Raw genomic sequence first — 14,956 nt, forward strand, 5'->3', positions numbered from 1 at the left:
CGGCGCTGCCTTTCGTGCTCAAAACGTCCCGCGTGGACGCCCTCGTGGACTGCGGCCCTCGTGGACTGCGGCCCTCGTGGGACGCCGTGACTCGTCTGCGCTGCAGCGAGCGGGCGGCGAGCGGGCGGCGAGCGGGCGGGGAGGACAGGGGCCTCTGTGTCAAAGGCGGGGGGGCATTCCTTACATTGTGGCCGTTCCCACGGTCCAGACGCGGGATCAGAAGGGGTCTCCCCCTCGGGTTCAGCCGGCCCTCGCAGTGAGGGCGGTGTGACCCCGTGGGGGGGGGGCGGGAGGAGCTGGACCCCCCCCAGGCCCGAGCTTCTTCCCTGCTGTCCGCAGAGAGGTTCTCCCCCCCGCCCCCGTACCCCTCAGTGGCACGTCTCCGAAATGGGTGTCTGGGGGACCCGGGTCGGACCTCCCCACGGGAACGCGGTGCCAGCCTGCCCCCCACTCGGGCGCCGGGCTCCCTGGCAGGGCGGGCACTCCCTAGAGGAACAGGGGCGGCAGGAGGGGCACAGGCGGTCCCGCGCTGCCACCGCCGTCGCCACCGCCGTCACCGCCGCCCGTGGAGACAGGCCGGAGGCCTAGTGTGGGAAGGGCGCCCGAGCCAAAGCTCCACGGCGACCTGCGACCCAGCGTTCGTGCTGCCCGAAGTTGGCCCCTGGGAACCCTGTCAGTGCGCCACAGGGATGTGCCAGGACAGAGGCTGGGGTGCCGTCTCTAAGGGACCAAGTGCCCCCGGGGAAGGGACTGTCCACGGCCTTCTGTTCGGACCGTGGGTGACGGGGTGGCCACTCAGAAGAACAAGACCTCACCTGACCCAGGGCAGCAGGGCCTCTGAGAGACGCCTGCCAAGCGACAGGCTGCAAAGTAGTGCGACACAGATACTGGTTTTTTTTAAGGCACCTCTGGAAACCGGTCACTCTATGTGCGGCCGGTAACTCTGGGAAGACCTGCGAGGCCGGGCACGGAGGCTGCGGCGGGTGGAGGCCGTGGAAGCCGACTTAAGTGCCAGCTCGGCCGGTCGCCTTCAGCTTCCGCCGCGCCTGGTGCGTGCGTCCCGGGTGCACACGGACGCCGCCTTGCTCGCTCACGCGACGGCTGGGAGGAGCGGCCGCCGCGTCGCAGGTGTGACAGAGCAGACACCTGGGCGAAGGGTCAGCAGAAACGTCAGCTCCGCCTTCTTGTGCTTCCTCCCCGCACAGTAACCCCCGGTGCTTCCGGAGGTGGCTGCACTGTTGAGCAACCAGCAGAGACAGGAGGGTCAGCCGACGGCCCTAGCCTTGCCCTTGCCCGGCCCTCGTCACTGCAGCAGCACGGCCCCTGCCGGACCCGGTTGTGAAGGGCGCGGCCGGGTTCGGTTTCCAGCTTCCGAGCCCCTCCCGGCCTGCGCCGCCGGCTCTCCACCGCGGAGCCCGGCAGAACGGGAGCGCTCCAGTGACCGAGGGAAGAGTGTGAGCTGCGGAGGGTGCATCTGGGCGCTGACAGAAGCAGGCCTGCCACCGGGGGCTGACATCTGCGCCCTCATCCCCGTCCCCTCTCTGCGGGAAGAGGTTCCCGCGGTGCCTTGTGAAAAGGGACCGAGCTGGGACCGCGGACATTCCTGTCCAGGGGACGGTTTTACTGTTAACGAGCAGGTCCCGACCCCCCTCTAAGCCTCAGTTTCCCCCGAGCAAGAAAAGAGCTAAGACTTCACCTCCCAAGTCCCTTGCAGCTCTGGGACAACTTCCACCCGCACAACTTCGGTGGGAACTCAGTGAGGCGCCCCTCTCCACGCCCTCCTGCTCCTGCTCCTGCCGCAGCCCCCCACTGCGGACCGCAAGGCGCACCCCCTTCCCTTCTGCCCGTCGACTCCTCCTCACACGCGGTCCACAGGCTTCCAGCTCAGAGTCAAAGGCGGGACTCACGCCCTGGCTGCTGCGGCTCAGTGGACTGACCATGGGCCTGCAAACCAAGGGTCGCTGGTTCGATTCTCAGTCAGGGCACGTGCCTGGGTTGCGGGCCAGGTCCCCAGTAGAGGTACACGAGAGGCAACCACACTTTGATGTTTCTCTCCCTCTCTTTCTCCCTCCCTTCCCCTCTCTCTAAAAATAAATTAAATCTTAAAAGAAAAGAAAAAGCCAGGACTCCCGGGTGCCTCTCACCCACCGCGGGCCTCCTTCACCCTTCTCCAGCTCCGCGAAAGGCACCGGGTGTCGTCCTTCGCACGGCCAACTCCCCACAGCCGTCTGTCACCCAGCCTTGTTGGGTGGCGTCCTCAGTGACCCTCAGGCCACTCTTGCCACCACCATTTTTGTGTATTTCTAGAGCCACCCCCCCCCCCCGCCCAGACCCAGCTGGCGTCACCGCGGGCTTTGCCTCCAAGTCCCTTCCCCTACTCTGCGGCCAGAGAGGTTCTCGAGCAGACACTGGATCACAGCACCTCCCGGCCCTCAGGACAAGGGCTCGCGTCGTTCCAAGGGTGTGGAGGCGCCAGGCTGCATGTTGTCCCGCCCGAGTGGCAGCCCCGCCACCCCTGGAGATTCCGGTCACACCGAGGCCCCGTCCTGCCGACCTCTGCCAGCTGTCCCGCCCCATGTGCTGGTTTCCAGCGGGGGCCCGCACACTCACGACCGCCACACTCGAAGCAACCATCCCAGCCGCCAGCGCTTGCCCCTCAGGCCACAGCACGCGTGTGCCCGTGTCGTCTCCACAGGAAACATGCCCCGACGTGCCCCAATCTGGGGCAGCCTCTCTGCTGTCCCAGTGCCCTTCCCTCAGGCCGCAAGGCAACCCTACCGATGTGGTGACTCATTGTTTCAGGTCCCCACTGGGTGCACGGAGTGGAGAGACGGAGTCGGATTATGCTCCCTACCACAGTCCTGGTGCCTGGCAGTGAGGGGTTCGGCAAAGATTTGAACATCAAACCCCAGCTTCTGAGACCTTCATCAAGAGGCCACTAAAAACTGGAAATTCATAGAGAAAACCCAACTCGACTGGCCTTTCCCACTGTCTGTTAGGTTCTTTCTGCCTCGCTGGGCTCCTCCCAGCCTCACCATCCACATTGCTCCCCTGCCTCTCCACTTTTACCACTACCACCACCATCACCATCACCACTGATACCATCGCCATCATCACCACCGCTGATAACCATCGCCACCCCCGCTACCATCACCGCCATCATCACCACCACCAATACCATCACCACCGCTGATATCATCGCTGCCACCATCACCACCACCGATAACATCCCCGCCAATGGCACCACTACCACTTCCACCACCGTCACCAGTGACAACTGCAGTGACACCTGAGCGACTGGTTCTGTGTTTGCTTGCTACTGGCCATTGCTAAACACTTCCTATGTCTTTGCCTCCGTGATCACCTCCACAGCCCTGGAAGGCAGGTTCTCCTGGGCCCGAGAAGGACCTCATTTTGCCGCTCAGGAGCGAGAAACCCAGACCAGTGACCCCAGTGGTCAGCTCTGGAGCAGGAGGAGGCAGGACGCACGTCCAGGCCCGGCCGGTCCTGAATCCGGCCCTCCACCTCTCACCCCACCCTTCTGCTGGGCCCCTCTGCCAGGACACCATCTGCTGTTGTCGCTGCTCTCAAACACCCACCTAAAGGCCGTCTGGAGAGGTTAGAAGAAACCCCTTTTAAAAAAGAACCCCGGGGGGAGCCCCCACCCTGCCCCACCCCGTGCAAACAGTGGAGGGCGGGGAAGAGGGAAGGAGAAGTAAAAACCGAGTGACCGACTCACTAGAATGCACAAGGGCGAACCGAAGGTTACCATAAACTACGGAACCGGAGTCCCGAACTACCGACGTCACACGACCACCGAGTCCGGACGGCCCGGCTGGCAGTTCCCGACTCTGAGCCCCGGGCGCTGCCACTTCCAGGGAAACCCCAGCCGCAGCCTGGGTCCCGGACGGGTCTGCTCGCCTAACGCACTGGGTGAGTCTTTCGAACAATCCAATTAGAGCAAACTTCTTAAGACTCTTTATAAGCCTGGGAAATCTTAAAAACCCAAATTACTGTTGTCATTCAAACATAAATGACGTGGAAATACTAAAAGGTAAGAAGCTTTGACCCTTCCCAGAATAAATGCAGCCTGAGGGGAAAACCGCTTTATTCTTCCCCGCCCCGGCTGCTGCCCCGCCCTCAGCCCTGCCCACCCGGGCCCACCCTCTCCCCCGGGCGGGGAGCCGTCTCCGAAGTCCTCCAGCAGGCGCCTGCTGAGTAGGCCTCTGGCCGCCTCATCAACCAACCAATTCTAAAAGTAGCAGAATATGAGAAGAATGCACAAAAATCAATACCATTCCTATAAACACATAACAAATAGCCTGAAAATAATAATGAGAACAGCCGGTTCACAACAGCAACAGAAGTATCAAACACCCAGGAAGTGGGCTGCGTAGTCACACGGCGGCCCCGCGGGTGGGTGTTAGAATCCCACGCCAAAAACCCCCAGTCCTCGATGGGAGACACAGAAACTCAGTTAAATGGAGAGAGAGATCGTACTTCTGGCTGAAGGTGAAATGCAGAAAAGATGACATCCCTTCCCAACTTAGTTTACAGCCTGAATGCAGTTCCGGCCGACACAGCGGCCAGGCCGCCACAGACCTCAATAAAGACACAGCGGGGCTTCCGTCCTGCGCCAACGCGGGTGGCCACGCTGCCAGGGTCCAGGAGAGTCTGCAGCGGGGGAGCCGGCCCCCGAGGGTGTCAGAACAGGGTCTGAGACGACAGCCGTCAGGGGGGACGCCTCTGGAGGTCAGACCCCCGCCGGGCAGGACGGCACAACCTTGGGGCCGGGCCACGGCGGAACGCCCCCCCCGCCCCCCCCCCCCCCCCCCAGCGCACAGCAGAACCGCACACAACCCGCAGTGCGGGGTCCGAGGGCAGCGGGAGGCTGGCCAGAACCCTCTTCTCCTCAGTGTGGATAGGGAGTTTTTGGTTTCTGTTTTTAAAAGTGAATTCAGCAACGTCAGAGTATTTCAAAGGGACAGAGATGAAGATTTCCTGACAGTCTTGAAAAAAAGTCCCAAGTCTGTGATTGCTGTATGTGTCTCAGGGTCGTCTCGAGCCTGTTCCGAGGGTGCTTCAGTCAAAAGCACCTTTGGAGGTGATTAGATTCCTCTGCTTCTCTGTGAGTGTGTGTGTTGGGGGTTTGGGGGGGCAGTCTCCTGTCTGGGCTCCCCCGCCAGACCCCTGACTGCCAACTACCCAAATTGTCCTCAAGGGTAATTAGGATTTGGAAAAACTATGGGTTCCCCGCCCCCAAATGAGGAGCTGGGAGGAAGCAATGGCTGTTCTGTGGCAGACTTTCCAGACCAGCAAAGGGGAAAGCCCCAAAATACGTTGACTTTTAGCCACAGCAACGGAAGGGGGGGAGGTCCAGAAGTCATCGCCAGCCTAGGAGTTTGAATTTCCGGTCCCGAGGAGACCTGTCCTTCATCCTCCGAGTCCTGGGAGGTTTCCTCCAGCGCGTGGGTGTGCGTGTCTCTGTGGGCCCCACCGGGGTCTCTCTTACTTGGTGGTGCGGGTGGCCTTGTGGACCATCCGGGCCCGCATCTCAGGAGCCTCGTGGGCAGGGGGAGGAGGGTGGGAAGAAAGGACAGAAGGGCCACCAAGCGCCAGCGCCTTGGAAGCAGGGGTGGCTTTGTCTTGCGTGCACCCTCTGACGGGGTGCGGGTCACACACTGACCCAGGCCGACGCCCACACACCTGTCTGGTGGCTGGGGTCCCGCAACCCGAGAGAGCCACACACCCTAACCCCACCTGCCTTCTGCAAAAACAAAGCAAGAGCCAAACACAAACAAGTGCCCGAGAATCCTTTTTGGCTCGAGGCAGCTCTGCAGTGGACGGAGCCAACCCCCCAGGTTACCAGGACGGACGATCACAGAGCCCAGAGCCATCTGCCTGCAGGTGATTGCCTCAAGCCCCCACTTCACTCGCGCGCACAGACACAGCCCCGCTCTCCCGAGCCTCGCCGACGAGACATGTAAAATTGGTCTAATCATCTTCTGAAGAGCTGCAGCGGGAAGGCTCTGTGCGCGCGTCTGAACCACGACACCACTAGGCTCGCTCCCCCGCCGAGGCTGCAGGGTGAGTCAGAGCCTCCGCAGATGAGAGAAAAACAACTCTGAGGCCCTCTGTCAGTGCCAGTGGCTGGAGGGGCAGGTGGGATGACCAGGAGAGCTGGACAAAAGCTACCGCCGTGAGCCGGGGGGCGGAGGGCTGAGTCACCCCTGGCCGTCAGCAGTGTTCTTCCCCACAGCCCCCAGCTGCGGCGGGAGGAGGCGGATGTGCGGGGCAGAGGGGGCACCCGAGAGGCACCTGGGCTGGGGGAATCTCTGGACACTGATCCCTCGGCAGGCCCAAGGCACGAGCCGGGGGTACGGCAGGGTGGGCGGCCAGCAGACAGAGCCCTGTCCCGATGTCCGGACAGGACGCGGGCAGGCAGGAGGCCGGAGCACGGAGGGGAGACCGCCTGCACGCCAGGGAGTGCTGGAGCCGAGGCAGGCGGCAGGCCCGAGGCCCGCGCCGTGCTCTGCCCGGGGTGGGAGCACCCAGAAGCCCCCTGTCGGACCAGGAGCCGGGAAGTGGCTGGCCCCATGGCAGCGGGAGGGAGGGACGGACCCTGGAGAACCTCCGTGGAGTACACGGGGGAGGGAGGCGAGGCCGCTCCGGCCCTGCACACAGGGGTCTGCTCGTCGGTGACCCTGTCTCCCTTTCAAAGGGCACAGAGCCCTGTTGTCCCCAAAACTGCCTGGACAGAACCTCGTCATGTCACAGAGATGACTTGCCCCGGTTTGTTTTTAGCTCTAGATGACACTCCCCCCAAATCACAGGATCAGGAGCTCAGGACGGTCACCGCTCCTGCTGGTGAGGACCTGCCGGCCGGCCCGCCGCAGCCAAGGAGCACGGGAAGGACGACCCGAACAAGCCCGCCTGCACCCGGACCTGCGGGCACAGCCAAATTCTCACCCAGGCGGGGCCTGTCCGGTGATGGCCCCACGCAGGAGTGGGGAGCGCCTCCCGCCCCCCAGTTCCTTCCCGCCCTCAGGAAAGTCTGACAAGCTGTCCGTTTGCACAAGCGGCCCTTTCTAAGGACGGGCCAGCAAACAGGCTCGAGAGCGATCGCACCCACCTGCCGGGCAGTGCAGGGCCAACCTCTGGCCCTCCGTCTCCTCTTGGAACACGGGCGGTGTCCATGGGGCCCGTGACAAGAGCCTGGCAAACCTTTGAGAACTCGTGGGGTCCACCCGTCTCCCCCGAGTGACCAGCACAGAGCTCTGCACCCAGGGGACAGGGAGCAGGACACAACCCCCCCCCCCCAGGGGCTTTGGAAAGAAAATCTCTAGGTGGAAACCCATGGCCGAACTCTGCCTCTGGCCCTAACTGCCCGCACCAGCTCCCCCCCCCCCCCGCCCCGGTTTCCGCATCTGGTGTGGGTGTGATTCTGTGACACCTGCTGGCGACCCACTGCCGACTGTTCAGGGGCGTCGCACACGGACGCGCGCGCTGCGCCGCTGGGTGGCAGGGGTTTGCTCGCCGTGACCGCCCCTGGGTGGACGATGCCTGGGTGACGACGTCCTGGTCACAGAAGGGACCCAATGCACGACTGCACAATAGCCAATTTCATTTTTAATTCCCAAGCCTGCTCTGGGAGGGGAGGGGAGGCGAAGAGGACCAACACAGTGGACAGACAGACCTGACTCGTTCCCATCCCTCTGCTTTCCCAAGGGAGTTTCCCCGCAGAGGGCCTCCGAGCCCCATCCCGGTCACAGAAGGTCCACAGCACACACCTGTCTGCTCGTGTCCTGAAACGCCACCCGAACATTCCTTCCTGTCGCTGAGCCGCTGCTCTGTCCAACGCTTCTAAAATAGCAGTGGCGTCGCGGGAGCCCCCAGCCCGCCCCGGGCCTCCGCGTGCCTTCCGTGGAATCGGAACCGCGCTGCCCCCGGCCCCCCGCCCTGGCCCGTGAGTCCCACGGAAAGTATCTCCAGCATGCGGTCATCTGGCCTTTGATTGAAGACCGCTTCTGACAAAGAGCCAGCCGCCCCGACAGGCGCTCGTTTCAGAGCCCTAATCGTTCGAGTCGTCCTCCTCGGGCTCAGCCGGAATCTGCCTGCTGTAACCAACACCCGCCAGTTCTAATTTTGCCTCTGGAGTCACATGAAATACATCTTAACGCCTCTCCCACAGGACAGTCCTCGAAGGGGCTGAAGATGACATTCCTCAAATTCTTCCAGACAAGCACCTCACTGTCCAGCACCGTGACGCTGGGAAGCCGCCTTCCCGCCCGACAGGTTTGGGGCCCCTCCCGGTGGGGCCCCGCCAGGGCCGTGTGTCCGCACCCCGTTCACCGGCAGACAGACACGGCCCCCGTCCCTCGGCTGCTGACAACCCGAGGTCGTTCATCACCCGCTTGCTCCTTTTTGAAATTCACTCTGCAGCGAGCACTTTTTAAAGTCACGCACGTAATGCATTTTAAAGAGCGTTTCCGCACAGATCCGTTTGCTCGAGCTCGGCGCGCAGCGCCAGACGGCACTGTTTCAGCGCGGCCCTCCCGCTCCTCCCGGAGCCCCGGTGGACGGTTGCCGGCTGGACACCGGACGGACCTGCCAGTGCGAGACTGGGGCTGGGCGATGCAACGTCTTGTGCAAAGTCCGTCTGCTGCTTAAAATGCATCTTGCAAAAAAGGTGCATCAGTAATGCGGAATCGAGTCCAGAACTCCTTGTTATGTAATGCACCTTTTTGAATAATGCAGACCATCTCGGTGTGCGTGTGAGCGTGGGCCAGCTCTGGGCCGCCACCTCTGCGGCAGGCACGCGGCACTCCTGGCGCGCCGGGTGCCTCCTGGCGGGCCCTGCGGAAGCTTCGCCCACCTCGGCGCCGGCAGCCGGCACGCGTCCCCACTCCAGGGGCGCTCGCCAGCGGCCACGTGTGCCTGAAACCACCTGAACTGTGTCTCCATGTTGCATGTGCCATCCGCAGGCTGTGCTCCTTGGAAACAATGAAGCAGGCGGGACACTGTGGGCAGAACCTTTAGAATGCTCCCCTCCCGGCCGAGAGATCAGGACCGGAGGTGTCCGACTCCAGATGCCCCTCCGGAGGCATCCAGGCACCTGTGACAACAAAACAGACCCCTTCAGCTTCTCTGGGAAGTGCTGGAACAGAGCACAACCGAAATGCAGACAGTAGCTTTTTATGGGGTTTGCCAGATGAACCCCACTTTGGTAGACCAGTTAGCACGGTAACGCCCCACGCTACGTGGAAGGGCACCCCACAGCAGACAGACACAGTCAAGGAGCCGGGTCAGGAACACTCGGGACAAGGAATAGAGCGGCGACACGCCCAAAGCTGCGGCCAGACTCATCAAGCTCATGACTCCGAGTGTGCTGGTCTGAAAGGGGCCCAGTGTCCAGGCACAGGGGCGAGCCCCCCACGCTGACCACAGCTGGGGCACGGGACTGCCTGGCCAGCAGGAGGGAGAGCCAGGGGGGCGGCCGGTGGGCCACGGGGAAAGCAGGCTTCTAGCGGGTTGTGCCCCTTCACGTTTCCCCCACGTGGACTTGAAGACACCCAAACGACTACGCGTCCCGAGTGCCGCAGCCTCGTCGACACGGCTGTGGGCTCTAGGAGGTGGCTCTGCCCTGAGTTCTACCGCCTTTGGTCTTGCCACCGTGGCAAAGGGGTGCTCCCTAGTTTAAGAGGGGGGCAGGCACCACCCCGGAGGAGCAGAGGTCACAGAGGGGACACCCGAGCTTGTCAATGACCATGCTTTCCTGCCGGAGCACTCTAGGGCCCCCCGAGAGGACACGGGGCTCACCTGACTGTCCGGGGCTGAAAAGAGACACATGAACTCCCTCCGACCTTTTAGCCCTTGGGGTTCAACGCAGTGCTCCGGGGTGTTGAGCTGTCCCCCAAGCCGAATGTTCTAGGTGACCCCGCCGCTTTCTCAGGCAGAACTCAAGCTGGAACACACAGTGTTGGCGGGTAAGGTGGGGGGGGGGGACTCTGGGTGCTCCGCCTCACCACGGGCTAGCCCCAAACGTCCTTTCCTTAACCCGACACTTCCCCCCTTTTCCCTTGGTTCTACCTTCAGCGCTTGAAGCAGCGCTCAGCACTCAATAAATATCTGTTGAATTAATTAATCTTGTTGAAAATCTGTGAGAGAGCTTTCAGGGGTACCCAGTGAGATTTGCTTGCTAGCTGCCCCCCAAACAGCTCCCCGGCACCCTCCCCCCAACACACAGGCCTGTGCGGGGCTGGGGGTGGCGGTTGTCCCTACTGCCGATCAGTGGGGGACAGGCTGCAACCAAGCCACGCCTCCACACCTGTCCCCAGCTGGCGCCTAGGGCAGCGCACCCGCGGCCGGCAGGCTTGCTAGCCGGTCTGTGGGGACCCTTCCCAGGGAAGGTGCTTATTTGTCCATGAGCTAATTAGCAGGTTGAGACCGCATGGGGGGGGGGGATGAATTTTTTGGCAACTTCTCAGAATACAGTCACTGTGACAGGTCTGCCAAAAGTGGTTTCATGATTAATGACTGCCCGAGGTTACCATCCTCAGACTATTAAGCCCTCGGAACATGCCCAGGGCTGGATCCTTAATACTCATGTAGAGACCCTCATTTCCCCTGAACGTCTGCGGTTCCGTTTGGTCTGAGCTGCCGCTCGCGTTGTCCACTTTAAGGACAACACGCTGCAGAAGGCGGCGAGGGGTATGGGCCCGCGGAGCGCCCGCGCTACACCGGTGCCCAAGGACTCCAACCTGTGGCTCGCTCCCTGGCTCCTTGGCGCCCGCCAGGCCTCCCCCGCCCCTCGCTCAGCCAAAGTCCTTTCAAACAAGGTTCCCTCCTGCCACCTGCCGGCCCACTAGGGTCTGCGCCACCGCCGCGCCGCCGCCGCTGCGCAGCTCGCTGGGAGGCGCCCCCGCCTCCTCACCGCACATGCCCGGCAGAAGTCCTGCGCGCAACTTTGCAGCGCCTCCCCCGTCTCCCCTCGCCTCAGTCTCCTCTGTCCTCTCCCAGGCGAGAGGACCGCAGAGGCACCTCTCCCGAGGCTGAGACTCGAGAGAGGAGCCCGCGAGGAGGCGGCTTCCCCCCTTCTCTCCCCATCCCTTCCTCCCTCGCAGACAGGCAGGCAGAGGCGCGGAGCTCCAGAAAGTTGAGTGGTCAGAGAGGCAGGCTCTCTCCTCTCTGCCCTCCCAGCGAGGTGGGGCTGGGACCTCCGGACCCAGCTTCTCACCTTGCGAGGTGCACCTTTTTCGGCTCCAGCAGCCCCTGCGCGCCGGAGCCACTCTCCGCAGAGCCAGAGGGCAGCGGGTCGGCCTCCCGGTGCGCGCCTAGGAGATGGATCGCAGGTTCCGGGCTCAGCAGTGGCGCCGAGCTCGCCACCATTACAACGATCTGTGCCCCTCCATCGGCCGCCGGGCCGCCACCGCGCTCCTCTGGCTCTCCTGCTCCATCGCGCTGCTCCGCGCCCTCGCCACCTCCAACACCCGCGCCCACCAGCGCGCGGCCACCCAGCAGCGCCGGACCTTCCTCAACGCCCACCACCGCTCCGCCACCCAGGTGCTCCCCGAGCCCCCCGAGTCCCTCCCCGAGCCGGAGGGGGCAGCCCGAGCCCTGCCCCTCCCCGGGTGCCCGGATTACGAGGAAGACTTCGACTACGAGTCCGAGTCCGACTTTGACTCCGACTTCGACTTCGACACCGAGACGGAGACCGCCCCCACCACCGAGCCCGAGACCGAGCCCGAGGACGAGCGCGGCCCCGCGGTGCCCAAGCAGAGCACCTTCGGCCAGTCGCTCACTGAGCGGCTGCACGCTCTGAGGCTGCGGAGCCCCGACGCCTCCCCGAGTAGCGCGCAGCCCAGCACTCGGGAGCCCCAGCCCGGGGACAAGGCTCGCAGGGGCCCCGGAGAGCCCGCGGAGCCAAAAAAGGAGAAGCAGCAGCAGCGCCGCTGCAAGCCCAAGAAGCCCACCCGCCGCGACCCATCCCCGGAGTCCCCTTCCAAGAGGGGACCCATCCCCATCCGGCGCCACTAATGGAGGACTCGGTCCAGATTCTCCTTGTTTTCTTTGATTCAGGTGAGCTGCCCACCGCGAAAGTGGGGAGGCTGGGGTCGGTGCGGGAGCTGCGGGCGGCAGGGAAAGAGGAGGAAGGTGGGAAGACCGTGGGCACAGCCAGCCAGCCCGGGAAGTGAGGGGCCAGGGCGAGCCCTGAAGGGCTCCCCAAATCACCCCAGTGCGCCGGAGGGCGGCCGGGTGGCCAAAGGCTTGTGGGACGGCGGGGGGCTCCTCGCACCCCGCTGGAGACAGCCTGAAGTCCCCGAGCTGGTGCCCAGGACGCACAACTGAATCCTGGATGTGCCCCAGATTTCCGACTGGACACCCCACACGCACAGGTAAGTCAGTTGTTTTCTGCACATTTTTTCCCTCCTGGAGGAGGCTGCTCTCAAACAAGTTGGCTTTAGCAGGTGCCTGAAATGTGGTTTGGAAGTGCGCGCGCCAACTTTCACGGAGCCGCAGCAGCCGCGCTGTAGCCACACTGTTCCAATGTGCGAAAAGTAATCAGACCGGCGTTGGGCGAGAACTCCGGAGACAGCTGGCTCCGGGGCAAGTCGCGCGAGGTGCTTAAGACACTCAGAGCCTGGAGCCCAAGTCCCGGCGCTTCCAATCGGGAGCCTCGGGATCCCGGGTACCGGTGCCCCACGCGGCTGTGCGCCAGTCCCGGCCGCCACCAGTCCCCCAGCGCTGGCCGGCCGAGACTGCCGCAAAGAGCGTGCGCACCTGCCCGCGCGCACCCTAGAACCGACCTCTCAGAGCCCCAGGCGGCTCCCTAAGATTACTGGTACCTGGAGGGCAAGCAGAGGAGGTGTGGGAGTCTCCGGGGTGCCTTCAGGGCTGCCGGGGTTGGTGCCGCGGGCTTGGTCACGTTGTGTCGGGGTTTCTCCAACCTTCCGGCGCAGCCGTCCCGGCGGCAGAGCTGGGCGCAGCTGGGCTGGAGAGGTCCCGGGCTGTTTGCGCAACGCCCTGCTGGTGAGAGAGAGGGCTGAGACACCCGCGAGGTGTTCGCGCACGCAAAGGTAAAGCAGAACGAGAAGTGGGCTGCAGAGGGGGCATGTAGGTGGTCAGGACACCCTACACAGGGTCCTCAAAAAGTGCGGCACCCGCGGCGCTGGGGAAAGGTGTTGGAGCCAACGCAAGTCTTGGGGCGAGCGGCGGAGAGGACCCTGGGGCCGGCCGCCTGGGCAGCCTCGGGGCGGGGAGGCGGCGCTCACCGGCCATTTTCAGCCCGGGCGGAGCCGCGTTTGGAGTCGGTGATGCGGCGGTGAAACTGCCCGCGCCCGAACACAAAACCGGCTGCAGCCCGGTAACGCGGCGTCGGTGCGGAAAGTGCGCCTTCCTCGCCGGTCCTGGGGGGAGAGACAGACAAGTGAAACATATTTACAAAACCTCTCCCGATTTGGAACTCGATCTTGGTGCGCGTGCGTCTCGTGTTTGGTGGGGTTTGAACTATTCCGAGAATGACTTGGGGGGCAGGCGAAGCGTTTTGAGGCTTGAGAAGATGGTCGGGTTCTCAGGACCCTAAGAGAAGGAAGCAGCCGCACGGAACAGAACTTTAAACGGTCTTCCTTCCAGGTCTCCTCCCTCGGGGAAGCGGCGCTGCGCCCCGGGACTAAGTTGCGCGCGCGCGGCTCGGGCGGATGGCTACTGAGTGCCAGCACGCGGCTGCGGTTTTCGCTTGTAAACACCCGGTGGGCAAAGGCTCCGCGGGCGGCTCGCCGGCCAGGGCTTCCCCGGGCGGGGTGGGAGTGTCGTCAGTCCGGAGGCTGCCCCGGACTTGCCGGAGGGTTAGGCGCGCCGCGGAGCCCTGCCGGTGACTTCAAAGTGTGCAATTGCTGCGTGGAGTGAAGCTCCCCAAAGTGGGAATTCCTGCCTACGGTGACGCGGAGTTCCTCGCTGTGGCTGAGCGCCGTTGTCCCTCGGGCGAAGCCTGAGCTCCCCAGTGACCGGGCAGAGGCAGCCGGGGTTCCGGTGGGGTTGGGGGCTGCTTTTCAGTGTGGGGGCTACTTTCACAGATCGGGGCACCTTGCACCAGTTTTTCTGCAGAGGTAGGGTTTTCACCAGAGACATTAGCCTGCTGCCTCGTTGCAGGGTGAATAAGCAAGTTCTTTAAAAAGTCCCAGTGCCTTGCCCATGCCCCTCACCGGAGTCTGCGCCAGGGGGCTGGCCAGAACAACTGGAAGCAGTATACAGGTTCACCGAGGGGGGAGGGGCACCTAGGAACACGCACAGTTTGCCATGCAAACTAACTGATGGGGAAAACCTGTTACCCACCCCCACACTCCTCCCCTCCCCCACTTCCTCCTTCCGTCCTGCTCCTGGGCTCCAGGTTCATTAGGCTCCACACAGAACAACTGAGGGCCGTGCCAGACCCCCAGGGAAGTGCCCGGGCCCGGGCCCGCCTGAGGAGGGGGGCTTTGCAACACAGACACGCCGGACCCTCTTCTGCCCCAGGCACCCAGGTTCACCTGCCTTCCCTTTCCAGAGACGTCTCTGGCGAGTTCTCCAAGCATTCCCAACTCCCCAGTCCGCCCACCCCACCGGCCCTTTGTCTCACCTGCTAAGCCCAAGTTAGCATTTGAATTGGCTGGCCAGCTGGTCAGCCTGGATGTAGCTGGGGCTGGTGAGGGGAATCCTGCCGACTTGATCTGTTGACCACAGAGGTGAATATCCCAAGTATTTCATGGCATTTCAAACGCGGAGAGAGACAGAGAGGAAGAGGAAGAGAATAAAATTAGTTAAACGCGATCATGTGCGCCAGCATTCAGGGGTTTGCCCTTTACTCCTTTAACCCTCTGCTCAGTGGGAACTTGCTTTTCCTTGGCCAGAGCTGCGCTTCCGGCCCGACGGCCCACGGGGAAGACCACGCAGCCGTGTTCAGGTACTACTGTGTGGCCGA

General features: G+C 63.2%; 1 protein-coding gene and 1 long non-coding RNA gene across 3 annotated transcripts; one reads left to right on the plus strand and one right to left on the minus strand.

Annotated features, from left to right (window-relative positions):
* Window positions 1–1,839: 1,839 nt before the first annotated feature.
* LOC118496862 lies at window positions 1,840–14,747 on the minus strand. Of its 2 annotated transcripts, XR_004899420.1 has the most exons (3): window positions 14,615–14,747; window positions 12,840–13,406; window positions 1,840–1,944 (listed from the first exon to the last, which is right to left on the minus strand). It is a non-coding gene; the product is annotated as an uncharacterized LOC118496862 (long non-coding RNA). The 2 variants fall into 2 exon arrangements; XR_004899421.1 differs by lacking the exon at window positions 1,840–1,944 and having other exon boundaries at window positions 12,425–13,406.
* Window positions 10,750–12,298, plus strand: LOC114507035 (neuroendocrine secretory protein 55-like). Its single transcript, XM_028525024.2, has one exon. The coding sequence runs from the start codon at window positions 11,341–11,343 to the stop codon at window positions 12,034–12,036; it is 696 nt and encodes a 231-aa protein (XP_028380825.1). The 5' UTR covers window positions 10,750–11,340; the 3' UTR covers window positions 12,037–12,298.
* Window positions 14,748–14,956: the final 209 nt, after the last annotated feature.

This window comes from Phyllostomus discolor, chromosome 9 (genome assembly GCF_004126475.2).
Source record: "Phyllostomus discolor isolate MPI-MPIP mPhyDis1 chromosome 9, mPhyDis1.pri.v3, whole genome shotgun sequence".
Lineage (NCBI taxonomy): Eukaryota > Metazoa > Chordata > Mammalia > Chiroptera > Phyllostomidae > Phyllostomus > Phyllostomus discolor.